The following is a 19,894-nucleotide window of genomic DNA, read 5'->3' as shown; positions in this document are numbered from 1 at the left end:
ACAGATAGAGGTCTAAGAAACTTACATGCAAAGGATTCCATTTCCCAGCCTTCCAGGATGGCAGGAAGAAGAGAACAGACAAGTAAAAAAAATGGCACAGAGGATGTTTCAGAGAAATCACTTGTCAAATACAAACAGATGACTAAAGATTAGAATCAAAGAAGACTTAGGGGAAATCAGCCTCATGAATCTACTGTGAATAATAGAGATTCAATTTGTTTTTACTGAAATTCAGTTGGAAGATCATGCTTTCCTAACACCATTTTAAGAAAAAGAAGTATACAAAATGGAGAAAGAACAGCATTCAACTAATGTTCTTCTCATAAAGAGAAAAATAAAAATATATTCTCTTCTCAATGAGAGAGAAGCAGCACATAAACAACACGCCATCATTAAATCTAAAACTGTAAATGTGGAACATTTACATGTGACCACCAGTGAAGCAACACTAATGCTTTCTACCATAAGTGAACATTAAATAAAACAGTAGGAAAACATAGCCTTAAATTGACTACAGTTTACATTAAGCACTAAAGAGCAATTGTTTTGATAAAATATAGAACAACAAAAAAAGGTTACTACAGGACTGGAAGGCAAGATAAATGCCATTTTCCCCAGAAAATGTTGGAAAGGGTTGATGTTGCCTTACCTTGCCCTTGGAAATAGCTTTGCAAGCTATCTTTATAATCAAGTAAGACCAGAAGCAGTTCAGGGCTTGAATTAGCAACAGCAACAAGTTGAAAACCCACCAGGATGGGTAGGGTCCCACAATTTCCCAGCTTTCAAACAATGTTGTATTTAATACCCTAGAGAAAGGAAGAAGCAAACGGTCATCAGACACAGTCCAGGTAACTTTGATATCAATGGAGACCTTGATACAATTTAGCACAGGCTGTATCGAGCAAATATCCTCCAAACACTGAGTCCCTAGAGCACTGCCTCTCCAAGTGTGGCCCACAGATCACTGGATGACTGGGGGGTCCCTTCAGGTAGCCCAAAATCTAGTTGTTTAAAAGTATCAATGTTTGCAACCTAACACCATCCATACTTTTGTTTTTGGCATGAATAATTCAATTACATTATTGCTCACTAGTATTTCATTACGAGTAACATGGCACAGTTCACAGAGAGTGTTCAAGTCAGATGGCAGACTTGGGTTCAAGTTCTGACACATCCTAGCTATGTGACCGGGGCAAGTCACTTGGTCTATTAGTGGCTGGGGCAATTGTCTCAGACTAGGAGTTGTAGACAAGCTGTTGATCTGTGTTGCTGAAGGGAGCTCACCAATGAAATCATGCCTGCAAAATCTCATTGGTACAATCGTAGGCTCAGACCAAAATTATTTTTCATTCAACATAGCATTATTTTTCTCATTACTTCTAATGGACATTTTCTGTGGTTTCAAGTAAAGGTGGCATAGTGGTATAGAAAAATTACTCAGTTAGAGTTGGGAGAATTGAATTCTAGTCCCAGTTCTTGACACTACTTAGCAACCTCCAGTGAGTATCCACCTGTCTGGGCTTCTGTTTCTTCAATTATGAAATGATGGAGTTGGACTAGACCATCAGTCCTAGATTTGAGCTAGGACCCCAGAGGACAATGAGCCAGCCTTCTCCTGTTACAGATGAAGAACCACGAGACCCAGGGAGGTTATGTGATTTGTCTAATGCTGCCAGGGCCTCTGATCTCAATGTCAATGTTCTTTTCTAAGGTCCTTTCTAACTCTAGGATTCTATAGTCCTTAGTAAGTGAATTAGGTGGCTTATGGGACTCTTGTCCTATTAAAAGTGGTCTGTGTAAGGAAAAACTTTGAGAACTCCCGTGCCAATTTTTTGGGGGGAGAAAAACATGAGAGGCAGCTCAAATTGAACTGTGTTTGTTTTGAAGGTGGGGCAAAGGGGAGGGAAGAATAAAGAGGAGCAAGAAGAGGAAAGGTTTTTTCCTCTCCTCACTTTCCTTAGTTCTAGTAATTAGCTAAGTCATCAGAGGGTGCTTGTTTAGGTTATTCGTTATAACACACACTTATTCTTTGATCATTTTTTTCTGGAGGTATAGACCACAATTCCCTGTGTCCTCCCTGTTTCTAAAGATGTGCGCATAAACCAGTAACTAACCCTGCTGCTGCCCATATACTTGCCTTGCTGTCACACAGAAGAAATGGTCATGTCATCAATTACTCTTCCTCTGGGTAGTAACAGTGGCAAACCAGGCTTGTGTGATGAGCACAGCAGGGCACACTGAGAGCCCCAATAGTCTTCCTCAATGAGTTCTGCCTCAGAGCCCTGTGCTTATTTTGAATTTCAGAGGGGATTTGGATCTTTTTTTCACTTAACAGAAAAGAAGTTTCTGCAGAAACAGGAGTCCTGGCTGGACAAGATTGTTCATTACAAAAGAGATCTCATTAGCTAACAATACAAGCACATGCCATGGGGGTGATAGGGGTACCAGATATGCCCTACTACACTAATGCTTTCACACTAATGTGGATTTAGAACATCTACCAAGTCAGGGGTGACAAGGGGCTCATACTAACTTCTGAAATTCTGCATCAGAATTCAATAGCTATGCTATAGCCGACTGTAGCACCTCTATGATGCTGTTCAAAGGTAATAGGATTTTTTTGAAAATTGACTTGGCTGCCTCCTGACATACTTGGGAAAATATCAGGGCACCACAGGATGTATCTCAGTGAGAGACTAGGCATGAAAAATAACCACAAAATATTGGGAATTTGGATTGAGAGAAATATCACACTACTATATGGTCTCAGAAAAACCAATGAACTCTAGAAATGAGGGGAGAAAGAGAAACCAAAGCACAGATCATTAAAGAGTACACCATTGTTTTGTCACTATACTGGCCATTTATAATAGATGTCAAATGAATCTTTTTTTGCTCCTTTTCTAGTGGGTTGAAAAGGCACTGATTGGCAAGGGAATTAATGAAAAGAAATGCTAGGGAAGGTGGCCTAGTTATACCAGATACTAAACTGTACTATAAAGCAGCAGTCATCAAAATTACTTGGTGCTGGCTAAGAAACAGAGTGGTAGATCAGTGGAATAGGTTAGGTTAATAAGATGTAGTAGTCAATGACTATAGCAATCTACTCTTTGATAAACCCAAAGAATCCAGCTTCTGGGCTACGAATTCACTATTTCACAAAAACTGCGGAGAAAATTGGAAAATACTATGGCAGAGACTGGGCATAGACCAATATCTTACACCATTTACCAAAAGTTAAAATGGGTTCATGATTTAGGAATAAAGGCTAATACTATAAGCAATTTGGGAGAGCAAGGAATAGCTTACCTGTCAGATTTATGGGAAAGGGAAGAATTCATACCACATCTCTCCTGTCAGATTGGCTAACATGACAAAACAGGAAAATGATAAATGCTGGAGAGGATGTGGGAAATTGGAACATTGTTACATTGTTGGTGGAGTTGTGAACTGATCCAGCCATTCTAGAGAGCAATTAGGAACTATGCCCAAAGGCCTATGAAAATGTGCATACCCTTTGATCCAGCAATACCACTTCTAGGGCTATATCCCAAAGAGATCATACAAGTGGGAAAGGAACTTGTATATAGAGAAATATTTACAGCAGCCCTTTTTGTGGTGGCAAAGAATTGGAAATCAAGAGGATGCCCATCAACTGGGGAATGGCTAAACAAATTGTGGTATGTGAATGTAATGAAATACTATTGTGCTATAAGAAATGAGGAGCAGATGGACATCATTATAACCTGGAATGGCTTATATGAACTGATGCTGAGTGAGGAGAGCAGAACCAGGAGATCATTATACACAATTACAAACACACGTTGTCTGTAAGGGCTAACTTTGATAGACTTGAGTCCTCTTATCAATGCAAAGTTCAAAGATAGCTCCAAAAGACTCAAGATGGAAAAAGCTATGCACGTCTAGAGAAAGAATTATGGAATCTGAATGCAGATTGAGGCAAACGTTTTGCTTTCTTTTTTTTTCCTTCTTTTTTGGTTTCATTTCTTCTTTCTCATGATTCATTCCATTGGTTATAATTCTTCTTTACAACTGGACTTTTATGTAAATAAGTTCAACGTGAAGGTATATGTAGAACCTACATTGGATTACATGCTGTCTTGGGGGGGAAGGGGAGGAGGAGAGGGAGGGAGAGAAAATTTGGAACCCCAAAACTTGTGGAACTGAGTGTTGTAAACTAAAAATAAAAAATAAATTTGTTTTAAAAAAAGAAAGAAAAGGCACTGATTGGTCTCTAGAAAAATTAATCAATAGGAATCAATAAACATTTATTAAGTACCTACTACGTGCAATGCATGTACCATGTGCAATATTGTGTCAAAGTACTTCAGTCCTTCTCATGTAGTTGTGAAGCAAATAAGATCGAGGTAAAACCTGAACTAGAGAGACTACTTTATCTGAAGATTTGTGTTCAACACACATTTGAAAAAAAATTAAAATCAACAAGCATTTATTTCTTGGGCATCTACTGTGTGTCAGACATAATGCTAGGTACTGGGGATAAAATGCAGTAAATGAAAACTCTGTAATTTCAAGGAACTTACATTCAAATGATGTCGACAACAAAGATGTGTATCACTATATATAAAATATACACACACATATAAAATACAAAGCAACACGAAGCAGATAATAACAGGCAGTTTGATGGAGAGGGCATTAACAGTTGGGAATCAGAAAGGCTTCAAATGTAAAAGGGTGCTTGAACTGCATCTTGAAAGAAGAGAGGCACTTTATGAGGCAAAGGCAAGAAGGTAGTGAATTCTGGGCATGTGGGGCAGTCAAGTGAACAAGCATTTCTTAAACACCTACTATGTTCCAGGAACCATTCTAGCAGTGGAGATACAATGAAATTTTTTTTTTTTAAATCCCTGTTCTCCAGGGCCTCAAAGTCTAATGGGGAAGACAGCATGCAAAACAGCTATGTACAAACAAGATCTAAACAGGATAAATTGGAGGTACCCTCAGAGGGACAGCACTAGGTTTAAGGAGCTCAGGGAAGGCTTCTCACTGAAGTTGAGACTCAAAGGAAACCCAGAAAGCTAGCAGGCACTGATGAGGATGGGGAGGATTCCAGGCATGAGAGACAGTCAGTGAAAATGTCCAGAGCGGGGATGGCATGTCTTTTGTGGGAAAGCAGGGAGGTTGGTGCCCTGGATCTCAGAGTAAGTGCAAGGGAGTAAAGTGTAAGAAGGCCAAATGGGCCAGGTATGGATGGGCTTAAAAAGCCACAAACAAGAGTTCATATTTCATCCTAGGGGTAATAGGGAGACACAGGACTCTGTCCCGAGCCATCTTCTTCTATATTATTTCACTTGATCTTACTGGCTTCCATGGGTTCGATTATCTTCTCTATGCTGACGATTCTCAAATCTACTTGTCTAGTGCTAATCTCTCTGCTGACCCCCAGTCTCACATCTCCAATTGGACACCTTCAACTGGGTGTCCTATAGACATCTTAAACTTGACATGTCTAGAACTGAACTCATTGTCTTTCCCCCTGAATCCTCCCCTCTTCCTAACTTTCCTACGACTGTTGAGGGTGCCACAATCCCCTAGTCCCCTAGGGTCACATTCTCATCTTCAGCTTGCCACTCTCACGCACTCCTCAAACCTAATCTGTTGCCAAGGACTGTTGATTTTACCTTTATAATACTCTTCATAATATATTCCCTGCTCTCCTCTGACACTGCTACCAGTCTGATGAAGGTCCCTATCACGTTGTACCTGAATTATTACAGTAGCCTGCTGGTTGATCTTCCCACCACAGGTCTTTCCCTATCCCAGTCCATCCTCCACCCAGCTGCCAAAGTGATCTTCCCAAAGTGGAGGTCTGACCATGTCACCTCCCCCTCCCCCACCAACTCCAGTGGCTCCCTATCACTCCCAAGAACAAACGTAAAATTCTCTATTTGATGTTCAAAGCTCTTCACAACCTGTGCCCTCTCCCACCTTTCCATTCTTTTTATACCTAACACCACCCCCCTCACCCTATCTACTCTGAGATCCAGTGACACTGATGTTCTCTCCATTTCTTGAACAAGATACTCCATCTCCTGATTGCCAGCATATTTCCTGGCTGACCTCCATGCCTGGAATGGTCTCCTCCTGGCTTTCTTCAAGTCTCAGCTAAAATCCCACTTTCTGTAAAAAGTCTTTCTTGGTTTTCCCTTAAATCTAGTGCCTTCCCTCTATCTGTTATCTCTAACTTAGTCTGTGTCTTGTACCCTAGTTGTTTGTATGTTGTCTGCCTATTAGACTCTGAGCTCTTTCAGAGCTCAAGCTGTTTTCTAATTTTTTTTTGTATCTCCAGGGTTTTAGCACAGTGCTTGGCATACAGCAGGCACTTAATCAATGTTTATTGACTGAATGACCTTAGAGTTCATTGAATTGTGAGAAGAAGGATGTGACATGGTTAGATCTGCAATGCAGAAAGCTCAATTAACAGCTCAGTGAGGGATCAATGGGAATGGGGAGATACTTCAGGTGGGGAGACCAACTAGTGAGCAATTGTAATACTCCTGCTATATGGTAATAACGACTTGTACCAGGCTCATAGCAGTATCAGAGGAGAGGAGGGGTCATATTTCAGAGATATTATGAAGATAGAAGCAGTAGCTAGGTAGCTTAGTGGATTGAGTGCTGGGCCTGGAGTCAGAAGGACTTCTGTTCCTGAGTTCAAATCCAGCCTTAGACATTTACTAGCTATATGACCCTGGGCAAGTCTACTTAATCCTGTTTGCCTCAGTTTCCTCATCTGTCAAATGAGCTGGAGAAGAAAATGGCAAACCATTCCAGTATCTTTGCCAAGTAAACCCCAAAACAGGGTCACCAAGAATGGGACATGACTGAACAACAGCAACAGCAATGAAGACAGAATCAACAGGACTTAGATTGAGGTGGGGGGAAGACTGTGATGTCAAGGATGAGGCCTAGATTATAATCCTGGGGTTGGGGGAAGTTGGGAGGAAAGAAGAGTTCGGTTTTAGATAGGTTGAGTTTAAGGCATCCATAGGACACCAGTTTGAGATGTCTAATAGGCATTTTGAGATGATAGACTGGAATTCAGGAGAGAGGTTCAGACTGGGCAGATAGATCTGAGAATCATTTGCATAGAGATAATTAAACCCATGGGACAATCAGCATAAAGGCATGGAGAATGACAGATATCACAGCACAAACACTGACCAAATGATAACATTCGCCAAAATCTGACAGAAGAGATGGAGAGGTATATGGAACTAGAGAGCACCACTATATAGCACTGTATAATTTTTTTTCCCTTTTAATTAGCAGCAGCACCTAACCACTAGATGGGAGATTTGGCATATTGAAAATAGAATATTTCATTCTCTCTGCCTTCTGCACTATGCTGTTGGTGTGGATCTCACAGCCTGACCCAGTGTTGCAGAGTAATTTTGATTGGACCTTGTCTTCTGAGACTAAGGCACTGGATTTGATAGGTCTTATGTACCCCATTATAAGAATTCTTTCATCAAATGAATGAGCTAGCCATTTTTTTTCCTCTAAGCTTCATCCAATATGCATGGCTGTAATTAAAAGCAGTAGAAGCTGTAAACATACATCAAAAAGAAGAAAAGATTTAATCATTATTCATTTTGGAGTATAAAGAATTCCTGGCAATCATTAGTCATTCAATTCTAATAACTGAACCTAGGAGAGTAATTTTAATAGGCTGTTACAAAATGTAAAAGACTCTACTTGGACTATATCTTATAACTCTCCTATGGTTCTTTTTCTACTTTTTAATGATCCCTTATGCTAAATTGGATTATCTCATAAATATTATACAAGGTAAGGTAGAAAATGGATATATTCAGGAAGGACAGAGGGAGGTTTATGACCAGTTTTATAAGCAACAGAACAGAAAAGACAGATGAGTCTTACTTTAATAAGCCCCTTAAAGACTTGAGGAGTTATGGGGTTTGGGACTCCCCTATGCGAATTACAGTATCCTACTCTCCATCTACATCCTGTGGTCTATGTCAAACCTCAAAGTAAAAAGATCTCTGTAGTCACCACATTCACCAAAGTTTTGACTATTTATTTACTTGACAATTCTCCAACTAAAAATTTTAATGAACATCAGACATCATATTGGTCTTTTTGGATCACACTTCTCATGGTAAGTTTATATATCTTACAAATTCCCCAAACCTAATAGCTGGTCTCGTAGCATAATGATATCTGAAACATTAAGGATGACAGAGAGAACAAGAAATGTGTGGGATTTTAAAAAATTCCTGAAGCAATCTCATTATACAAATGAGTCATGTGGTTAGACAGTGAAGATAAGGAAGGGATCCATCACCAGAAAAGAATCTGTCAAAGCTTAGTTTTTTCAATTTATCTGCATAAAACCATGCTAATGGCTACTAGATCATCAGGTATGAAAAAAGAAAAGTAATATTCTTTTTCCAGGTTCCACATAAAATTAATATCTTCACCTTGAGAAGATCTGCCTGATGACAGTAAACTTTTTTTTTGGAGGGGGGAAGAGAAGGGTGCCAAGGTCCCTCAGGGTTATAAATATGATCATAAACTTCTGCTTGAGATGAGTAGAAAATAAATTAAGGACCCTCCATGAGGAATATGAGTCAACATGGGTGGTGATTTGCCTTAAAACTAGGGTACTCTCTAAAACCCAACTCAGAACTTTGGCTCAATACGAGAGCCAAATGAAGCCTTCCAATGTGTTGTTTTCTTAGCACGCTCATGTCATATACACTGCCACACCAGCAAAACATTGGCTTTCCTTAAAGATAATAAGCAATCTAGCAACATGCCTTTCTCAGCCCAAAGGAGACTTTAGATATAAACGCATTCAAAACTGCTTCACAAAATAGCAGCTGTACTCAAAATGCTGGCATTCCAAACCTGCACTTAGAAGAAAAAAAGGGAGGGAGCAGGTTACTGACTCATTGTACTACGAGTTTTTAGGGTTTCCTATGATGTCTACTTGACAGTTTCCACCTGTTTCAAGCCATTTAGGCTTTATTTCCCCCCAGATTTGCCCTTTTCTAAAACATTTGTTTCAAAGACACACACAACTCAGAATTCTTCTGACTTTTGGGGTTTGCAGACTTGTTCCCTCTTAGTCTGATAGTTTATTTACTTTTTAATAAATTTATTTATTTATTTTTAGTTTTCAACATTCATTTTGATAAGTTTTAAGTTTTCTCCACCTCCTTCCCTTCTCCCCTTCCCCCAAGATGGTGTGTAATCCAACATAGGCTCTACACATACATTCTTATTAGACATATTTTCACATTAGTTGTGTTGTATAGAAGAATTAGAATGAATGGGAGAAACCATGAGAAAGAAAAAACAAAACAAAATGAAACAAAAAAAGAGAGCAAATAGTATGCTTCAATCTGCATTCACACTCCCATACTTCTTTCTCTGGATGTGGATAGCATTTTCCATCATGAGTCATTTGGAGTTGTTTTAGGTCCTTGCATTGCTGAGAAGAGCTAAGTCTATCCAAGTCAGTCATCGCACAACATGGCTGTTACTGTGTACAATGTTCTGCTGGTTCTGCTCACTTCACTCAGTATCAGTTCATATAAGCCTTCCCAGGTTTTTCTGAAGTCTGCCTAACTCGTCATTTTTTTATAGCACAATAGTATTCCATTACATGCATATACCACAACTTGTTCAGCCATTCCCCAATTGATGAGTAGCCCCTCAATTTCCAGTTCTTGACCACCACAAAAAGAACTGCTATAAATATTTTTGTGATCTTTTTGGGATACAGACCTAGAAGTGGTATTTCTGGGTCAAAAGTAGTCTGATAGTTTAAAACAAGGTTTCTTAAATTGGGATCCATGAACTTTAAGAAAATTTTTATGATTATATTTAAACATAATTAATTTCTTTAGTAATACTCTGTATTTTATTTAAGGTATTAAAAAGTATTATTCTGAGAAAGGGTCTATAGACTTTGGACTCCGAAAAGGGTCCATGAAAATTGGTTAATAACACCTGGTTTATAGGAGAACACAGTACACAGAAACAGCAATATTGCAATGATGATCCACTATGAAAGACTTAGCTACTCTGATCAAGACCATTGCTGAAGACAATTCCAAAGCATCCATGATGAAAATTGTCACATACCTCCAGGGAGAGAATCAAAACTCTGAGTGCAGATTAAAGCATACTTGTTTCCCACTTTATTTTTCTTGCCTTTTTTTTTCAAAATGACTAATATGGAAATATATCTTACATGTCTTCACATTAATAATTGATATCATCTTGCTTGCTTTCTCAAGGGAAGGGGGTGGGGCTGGAGGGAGAGAGAACATTTAGACACCGAAATTAAAAAAAAAAGAATAAAGAATAATTTTAAGAAAGAGCACCTGGTTTAAAGTGATAAATACTGGATATGGCGTAAAATGGTTTGCATGCCCAAGCCTGATTATCTTACATAACTTAGCTGTAATCTCATTCATGAAAGAAGATTGTAATAGTAACAGATGAGAAATTTCCTAATTGTCACAAAGAAAGGTTAAATGAATTGCCGGGGGTCACAAAGTTAGTAAGGGGTCTAAGGCAGTACTTGAACAAAAGTCTTCCTGATTCTAAGCCCAGCACTGTGCGCCACCTAGCTGTCCATATCAACATCTCCTTGCTAGTGATAGCCTACGTTTGCTGTTGACCTCTTGCCTTTCCCTTGCTTCAATCAAATACCTTGCCCTTTGGGATTTATGTGTTCCTGGTCTCTTCCTACCTGCTTGGTTTGGGCCCCACTGCCTTAATCTGACTTATGATACTTATACGTGTCCTGGCTGCAGATCAGTCCTGGCTCCATTTTGGATTTGGGGCCCTGGCTCTTCTTCCTGGGCTCTGCATTGTTTCTTTAAGTCCCAGCTTCCTCCCTCTCTCCATACTCTTCTGTAGCCCAAACCATAGTGCAGACACAGAAAATGAAAAGCTGACTATCCACATGACAGAACAGATACAGAAGAAAGATTCTATTTTGTACTACGTCTCCCAGGAAAATGAAAGAGCTTATCTATTCACCTGCCTCTTGGGAGTACGCTTAATCTTTGGCTTCTTGCTACTGTAGTAGGTTGGTGCCATTTATATTTTCCCACTAGAAGCTTAAATAGCATCTTCTGTGTAGGAAAGGTTCTCATTAAGCACAAACTCAGGCCAAAGGAGTTTGTCGTGATGGCATCTAAATGGCCATTCTATTGAATACAGCTGACAGGAGTGATGTAATCTACACATTTGATAGACAAATGAGGCTCTGCCTCCGCTCCTGGAGACGGAACTAAGGGCATGCCTATACACTATTATTTATGTTTCAAAATGAAAGACAGAATGCAGTGAGAAAGGAATGGAAAAAAGCATCAGCAAAACACATCACTTACTAGCCTGCAGATGCTTTACAAACTACAAGGGTTTGAGTACTTCATGAGACCATAGTGACCTAAAACTCTGTCTCTTTCTGTGAACCGCGTGTCTCTGCCAATTCTAAAGCAAATTTAGAAAAGTGGGACCTTTAGACACCCTCCCTCTGGCCCAAGTCTACCCTTTTCCTTTGGGCAGGGGTACTCATATGAAATCAGAAAGATGATTGTCCACTTCATAAAAATCACTAGATAAGACTACAATGCTGTCCTGCTTTGGGGAGAATCTTCTCACTGCTGAATACAACTGCCAGCACGTTTCTTCCTCTGCTCAAAGGAACATGAGGAGAGGCAGTGTTGATTTATGATTCCTGTATGAGTCTGGATGACAGTAATTCAAGAGTTCTAACTCCAGCATGATCTTTACCAGACTGTCTCTGCCTGCCTTTGGGGAAAGCCACCTAGCCTCTCAGGTTGTCACCTGCCTCCGCTACAAAGAGGAGATAATGATTCATCCCTAGCTGAGAGGTGGTTTGCAGATAATGAAGGCTGTGTGAATGTCAGTGTTATACAACAGCCCAAAAGGAAAGGTTCACAGCCATATATGGGATGGTCCAGTAGGAAAGGTCTATTCCTTTTTTGATGTTTTATATAAGATTTTATATTTATATATATATTTCTAATTTTTTTACATTATCACAGTTTCCCCCATAATCCCACTTCCTTCTCCTCTTAAAGGGTCATCTTACATGAACATATAGTAGTTTTAAAGACAAAAAAAGGAAAAAAAGAGAAAAATCAGTATAACTGATCAATAGGTTGAAAAAAGTCTGAAAATATCCATTGTACAGCACCTCCCATCTCCATGAGGGGGGGGTTGGGGGTACCCTCTCTTCATTCATGGCATGCTTGAGTTTTACTACATTCATTTTTGATATTTTTATGCGTGGCTGTTTTTTCCATTTACTTTGTTTTAGTCATTGTCTTTTCTTGGCTCTACTTAACTTCATCCTGCCTCAGTTCCTATGGATCTTTCCATGCTTCTCTGTATTCATCACATTGTTATTTCTTACAGCATAGTACATGCTTTACAATCATGGGCCATAGTTTGTTTAGCCATTCCTAAATCAATGAACATCTATTTTGGTTCCAAGTCTTTGCTATCGCAAAAGTGCTGCTATAAATATTTTGGTGAATATGGGGACTTTCTTCCTATCAATGGTCTCTGGATCAATCTGGATCCAATCAAAGTCTCTGGATCAAAGGGTATGAACATTTTAGTTACCTTACTTGCATAATTCCAAATTATTTTCTTAAGGGCAAGCAAAGTGGGACTTTGACTGCTTTTTCTTTTGGAGTGCTTCTCAGCACTAAGGCAATCAAGTGCCTTTGAATGGGTCTTGCAGGAAGGCCCACACCCTTCTGCTAATTAGGTCATGAGAGATGTGAAGCCCTTGAGCCCTGAAAAAGGGTATATATACTGTGAGGGTAGCCATTAAGCAGAACTCTCAGCACTTCAGGAGGAGAGGTTTTGTTTTGGGGGTTCACTCATTAGAAGAGTGTTGGTGTGGAGACTCTGGGTAGCCATTAAGGAGCACCCCCACCATACTACCCCTACCCCCTGGCTTTCAAAACCCAAATGTTGATGCTTCTCTCTCTCTGGTAACTATGTATGTATAGCTTTGGCCAGACAGCTAGAAGCCTGTCCGTTGATTTGTGTTATTTGCTCAGTTTATATTTTCTCTGTTTGTAATTTCTGTTTATATTTTCTCCGAAGTTCAGGGTGCTTACTTTTCCCCCTGAAATAAGTGAATGACATATGTATGTTTAATTAAAGCGAGATTGTAAACCCCTTAAAGTTGCTTTCATTAGAAAAGCAGATCAAAGAATCTGTGCTAGCAGCTCTTCTGTGTGCTGGTGTTGTTGGTTTTACACAGCCACAGTAGCAGCAAGTAGCATTGTTGTTACACTTTCTAAGCTGGTTATGTCATTTCATAGCTCCTCCAACAATAAATTAGTGTGCTTATCATTCTACAATCTATCCAACATTGACTATTTCCATTTTTTTGTTATTTGTGCCAATTTTCAGGGTATGAGGTAGAATTTCAGGGTTGTTTTGATTTGTATTTCTCTTATTATTAGTGATTTGGAGCACTCTTTAATGTAGTTGTGAATACTTTGGGATTCTTTTGAAAATGTTCACACCTTTTGACCACCAATTTATTGAAGAATAGCTCCTTCTTTGATTCTTAACGACAGCAGCACCCCTTTGAGGATTTTGGGTTTGAGGGACAGGATGGCTCCTGTGTCATGGATTCGCTTATATTATTTCAAGCTTCTATTATATGTAGCTCTGTTTGAATGGAAGCAATTTGACTTACAGAATTTCCAAATATATCGTCATCAGCCATAAAGATTGGACTGTACTAATCCTCAACAATTGTAAAAGGTATTCTTCCATTTCTGTGCTGATTCAAATATGTACAGAACTCAAATTTCAATTTTACTTTAGAAAAAAATTCACTGGAGATTTTAGCTGTTAAAAGTAAAGCCTCAGTTACTAGCTTTGTGACCCTGGGCAAGTCACTTAATCCTGTTTGCCTCAGTTTCCTCATCTGTCAAATGAGCTAGAGGAGGAAATGGCAAACCACTCCAGTATTTTTGCCAAGAAAACCCTCAATGGGGACATGGAGAGTCAGACATGACTGATAATGACTGAACAATACCACTTTTTAAAATTCTTCATATTTGGCATTCTTAATTGCATTATATGAATGCCTAAGCTAACAATGGTTATTTGAAGTCATAATCCATGTCCCCTCTCCATCCTTTAACACTGTTGATCACTCTGTCCACCTTTGGATATTATCTCCTCCCTTAGCTTCAGAGACACCACCATCTCCTGGTTCTCCTCTTGCCTCTCTAGCCAATCTTCATTTCCTCTCATTCCCTTCTTAGCCCTAGTTAATGCTGGTGACAGCCCAAGACCATCCTCAGCCCTCTTTGATCTTTATGTTCTCTCTCTGGGCAACATCATTCACTCCCATGGACTCAACTGCCACATCTCTGCTGGTGACTCCCATATTTACATCTTGCTCTGAACTTCAGACTCACATCTCCAAGTGGATGTTCCCCCAGCACCTCAAACTTAGTATGTCTCAGGCTAAGTCCACTCACTACGTTCCCCCTTAAACATATACCTCCTCCTAACATTATTATTTCTGCCAGTGGAACCACTGTTTTTAACCTTGTAGTTATCTTTGATTCTTTCTCATCTAATTAGTTAGCAGCTGAAATTCTGGAAATATTGCTACCCTCTGTAACCTGCCAAGATCTTCATAATATCTCTGAATCCATCCCCTCCCTTCTCTAATATCCCAGAAACTACCCTAGTACAGACTCATTTTGATTTACCTAGACTGATAATGTCAAAGTTAATTAGAAACAGGATCACTAATCCGTATATAAGGATCCCTGCAGGTCACATATTGACTTAGTTTTAAAATGTAATATTATCTATATGTTATTGTGTTTTTTATTAAATATTTCCCAGTTACATTTTAATCTGGTTTGGGTGTCACTCAGGAATGCTGTGGGCTGTTAAGTGGCTGTTCCTATCTAGACTATTACCGTAGACTCTTTACAAAATTTCTTACTTCTACTTTTTCCTTTCTACAGCCTGCCCATTGGACTATTGCCAGAATCATCTCTCCAGGGTATAGGTTTAATCATGCCTGTTCTTTTTTTGCAAGGCAATCAGGGTTAAGTGACTTGCCCAGAGTCACACAAGTAGTCAAGTGTCTGAGGCCACATTTGAACTCGGGTCCTCCTGACTCCAGGGCCGATGCTCTATGCACTATGCCACCTAGCTGCCCCAGCTCTCTTTTTGAAAGACCTTGTTGCCCTCAAATACAACTCAAAATCATTTGCCTACCATTCAAGGCCCTATGGAAACTCACACTGTCCTACATTTCCAGCCTTATTCCAATCATATACTCAGGCTAAACTAAGGCTCCCAAACATGCACTGCACTACGGGCCTTTTGTGTACCTTTGTTTAGTCTCTTGCCTATATTTAGAATGTCCTCCCCCTCTACATCTTTACCTGCCAGATTGTGACCTGTTCTCTGAAGGGGGAACACTACCACCTTCAGGAACCCTTTTCAGATCCCTTCAGTTGGCGACAGCCTTGCCCTCCCGTCACGCACACCACCTTGTTTTGTAAATATTGACTGTAGTTATTAGGTGATGTTGTATATTATGGCTCTGTGTGTAGCTGTACGAATTCAACAGATATTCCATTAAGCACCAACTGGATCTAAGACATGGTGCTAGGTACTGGGGTACAAAGGCAGTCTAGGAATAGGAAATACAACAGATGAACGGGTAATTAAACCCAGGGAAGTGAAAGAAGGTAGAAAGCACTAAGAATTAAGAACCAGGAAAAGAGAAGGCTTCCCAGAGAAGTGGGCACCTGAATAGACCTTTGAAGGAAAATAAGGAAAGATGGGGTGGAAAGTTCAGGCAACAGCTACTAGTCAGCTTGGACTTCATATTGAGTGAGTGGAGCAATATAACCTAAGTCAGAAAATGTAGCTTGAAGCCATAATGTGCAGAGCTTTGAATGCCAGGCTGAGGGGACCATATTTTTCCTGAGGCAATAAATAGGAAGCCACTGGTACTTTTTGAACAGGGAGGGTGACATAGTCAGTCTTGTGCCTTAGGAAGATCATTTTAGCAGCTCTGTGAAGGAGAGAGCAGAGAAAGGAGAGCCTGGAATTTCCAGCAGGTAGATTCATTAATCTTTAAATCAAGCAATTAGTAAACATTTATTAATCACCTATTATGTGCCAGGAACTGTGCTAAGGATATAAAAGTGCTGAGGATACATAAAGAGGCAAAAGAAAGCCCCTGCCTTCAAGGAGTTTGCAATCTAATGGAGACAATATGCAAACAATGATATACAAAACAAGCTATATCCAGAATAAATGGTAAATAATTAACAGAGGGAAGGCACTACAATTAAGAAGAGTTGGGTAAGACTTCCAGTAAATGAAGGGATTTTAGTTGAGACTTGGGGGAAGCCAGGGAGGTCAACAGGCAGAGGCAAGAAGGGGAAGCATTTCAGGTATCGGGGGCAGTGAGAGAAAATGCCCAAATTCCAGAGAAGGAGTATTTTTGTTGTATATCAGGTATAACTGTAAAAATCTTTTTGGATTGTAGAGGTGAGAGAGATGGGAAAAATCAATGATAACTCCAAGTTTTTTAAATTGGGTCACTGAGAATATGCTGGTACACTCAACAGAAATAGGTTAGTTTGACAGAGGAGCAGTTTGATGGGAGCCAATCTACTTTGGCAGAGTTTCCTCAACCAAAGTTCTCACACTGATGAAATCGTAGGTCAAAAATAAAATGTTTTCCACGCTACATAGAAATAATGTATGTTATTATTTCAACTTCAAATGTTTCACAATGGAAGGGGGCGGAGCCAAGATGGCAGCTGGTAAGCACGGACTAGAGTGAGCTCCGTACCCGAGTCCCTCCAAAAACCTATAAAAATGGCTCTGAACCAATTCTAGAACGGCAGAACCCACAGAACAGCAGAGGGAAGCAGGGCTCCAGCCCAGGACGGCCCGGATAGTCTCTGGGTGAGCTCTATTCCACACGGAGCTGGGAGCTGGGAGCTGGGAACGGAGTGGAGCAGAGCCCAGCCTGAGCGGCGTGGACGATCCAGTCCAGAAGCCGGGCGGAGGGGGCCCTAGCGCCCTGAATACGTGAGCAGTTACCAGACCCCTCGACCCACAAACACCAAAGACTGCGGAGAAGGTTAGTGGGAAAAGCTGCGGGAGTAGAAGGAGTTTGCGGGTTCGGCTTCCAGCCCCGGGGGCAGCGGAGGTGGGGCAGCTACAGCTGTTGTTACTTCCGGCTCCAGGCCCACCTGGTGGGGGGAATTAAGTGGTGGATCACAGCAGGGGTGCACAGCCTGCCGAAGATCTGAGCCCAGTCTGGACTGGGGGTCCTTGGGGAAGGAGGAGTGAGGCTCTGACAGAGCTGGCACCTCCCCCCCAAACGTAGAACATAGAACTCTGTAATCTACAAGCAGTCATACCCCACTGAAAAACTCAGGGGTCAAGTTAGTTGGTTGGGAATATGGCCAGGACGCGAAAACGCGCCCAGATTCAGTCTCAGACTTTGGATTCTTTCTTTGGTGACAAAGAAGACCAAAATATACAGCCTAAAGAAGACAGCAAAGTCATAGAGCCTACAACCAAAGCCTCCAAGAAAAACATGAACTGGCCCCAGACCATAGAAGAACTCAAAAAGGATTTGGAAAAGCAAGTTAGAGAAGTAGAGGAAAAATTGGGAAGAGAAATAAGAAGGATGCGAGAAAACCATGAAAAACAAGTCAATGACTTGCTAAAGGAGACCCAAAAAAATACTGAAAAATACACTGAAGAAAACAACACCTTACAAAATAGACTAACTCAAATGGCAAAAGAGCTCCAAAAAGCCAATGAGGAGAAGAATTCCTTGAAAGGCAGAATTAGCCAAATGGAAAAGGAGGTCCAAAAGACCACTGAAGAAAATACTACTTTAAAAATTAGATTGGAGCAAGTGGAAGCTAGTGACTTTATGAGAAATCAGGATATTATAAAACAGAACCAGAGGAATGAAAAAATGGAAGACAATGTGAAATATCTCCTTGGAAAAACCACTGACCTGGAAAATAGATCCAGGAGAGATAATTTAAAAATTATTGGACTACCTGAAAGCCATGATCAAAAAAAGAGCCTAGATACCATCTTTCAAGAAATTATCAAGGAGAACTGCCCTGATATTCTAGAGCCACAGGGCAAAATAGAAATTGAAAGAATCCATCGATCGCCTCCGCAAATAGATCCCAAAAAGAAATCTCCTAGGAATATTGTTGCCAAATTCCAGAGCTCCCAAATCAAGGAGAAAATACTGTAAGCAGCCAGAAAGAAACAATTTGAATATTGTGGAAACCCAATCAGAATAACCCAAGATCTGGCAGCTTCTACATTAAGAGATCGAAGGGCTTGGAATGCGATATTCCGGAGGTCAATGGAGCTAGGATTAAAACCTAGAATCACCTACCCAGCAAAACTAAGTATCATGTTCCAAGGCAAAATATGGACTTTCAATAAAATGGAGGACTTTCAAGCTTTCTCAGTGAAAAGACCAGAACTGAATAGAAAATTTGACTTTCAAACACAAGAATCAAGAGAAGCATGAAAAGGTAATCAAGAAACGGAAATTGCAAGGGACTTACTAAAGTTGAACTGTTTTGTTTACATTCCTACATGGAAAGATGATGAGTATGATTCATGAGACCTCAGTATTAGGGTAGTTGAAGGGAATATGCATATATATATATATGCATATATATATGTTTATGTATATATATAAGTGAATGTGTATGTATGCATGTATCTATGTGTATATGTATGTATGTGTATGTATGTGTATGTATGTGTATATATATATATATATGTAAAAGAGAGAGAGCAGACACAGGGTGAGTTGAGGATGAAGGGAAGATAGCTAAAAGAAATAAAATGAAATTAAGGGATGAGAGAGTAACTTACTGAGAGAGGGAGATAGGGAGAGATAGAATGGGGTGGATTATCTCCCATAAAGGTGGCAAGAGGAAGCAGTTCTAGGAGAGGAGGGGAGTGGGCAGGTGAGGGGGGAATGAGTGAACCTTGCTCTCATCAGATTTGGCCTGAGGGGGAATACCATACATACTCAGTTGGGTATCTTACCCCACAGGAAAGAAGAGGGAGGAAGATAAAAAAAAAAAATAAAAGGCAGGGGGATGATGGAGTGGAGGGCAGATGGGGGTGGAGGTAATCAAAACAAACACTTTGGAAAGGGGACAGGGTCAAGGAAGAAAATTCAATAAAGCGGGATGGGTTGGGAAGGAGCAAAATGTAGTTAGCCTTTCACAACATGAATATTGTGGAAGGGTTATACATAATAATACATGTGTGGCCTAGGTTGAATTGCTCAACTTCTTAGGGAGGGTGGGTGGGAAGGGAAGAGGGAAGGGAATTTGGAACTCAAAGTTTTAAAATCAGATGTTCAAAAACAAAAAAACTTTTTGTATGCAACTAAAAAATAAGATACACAGGCAATGGGGCGTAGAAATTTATCTTGCCCTACAAGAAAGGAAGGGAAAAGGGGATGAGAGGGGAGGGGGGTGATAGAGGGGAGGGCTGACTGGGGAACAGGGCAACCAGAATATACGCCATCTTGGAGTGGGGGGGGAGGGCAGAAATGGGGAGAAAATTTGTAATCCAAACTGTTGTGAAAATCAGTGCTGAAAACCAAATATGTTAAATAAATAAATTGCATTAAAAAAAATAAAAAAAAAATGTTTCACAATGGGAAATTTCGAGCTGGATAAAATATAAAATGGGGCCAGATGTTTTTTGAGGCTCTACAAACCCAGGTTCATTATAGCTACCCCCA

The 19,894-nt window shown here is 40.2% G+C and overlaps 1 protein-coding gene across 2 annotated transcripts in view; it reads right to left on the bottom strand.

Annotated features, from left to right (window-relative positions):
• CERS6 (ceramide synthase 6) overlaps positions 1 to 19,894 on the bottom strand; it is a 302,667-nt gene that overhangs the window by 8,232 nt on the left and 274,541 nt on the right. Inside the window, exons 9-10 of one of the 2 annotated variants that reach the window (XM_036746272.1) lie at positions 650 to 806; positions 26 to 49 (exon numbers count right to left, since the gene is read on the bottom strand). In XM_036746272.1, the coding sequence (XP_036602167.1) occupies positions 26 to 49; positions 650 to 806 (181 nt within the window). The remainder of the gene's footprint in view (positions 1 to 25; positions 50 to 649; positions 807 to 19,894) is intronic. The other variant, XM_036746273.1, reaches the window with a different exon arrangement.

Source organism: Trichosurus vulpecula, chromosome 2, assembly GCF_011100635.1.
Source record: "Trichosurus vulpecula isolate mTriVul1 chromosome 2, mTriVul1.pri, whole genome shotgun sequence".
Taxonomy (NCBI): Eukaryota; Metazoa; Chordata; class Mammalia; order Diprotodontia; family Phalangeridae; genus Trichosurus; species Trichosurus vulpecula.
Note: the sequence above shows the minus strand (reverse complement) of the source record. Positions and strands in the feature narration are given on the sequence as shown.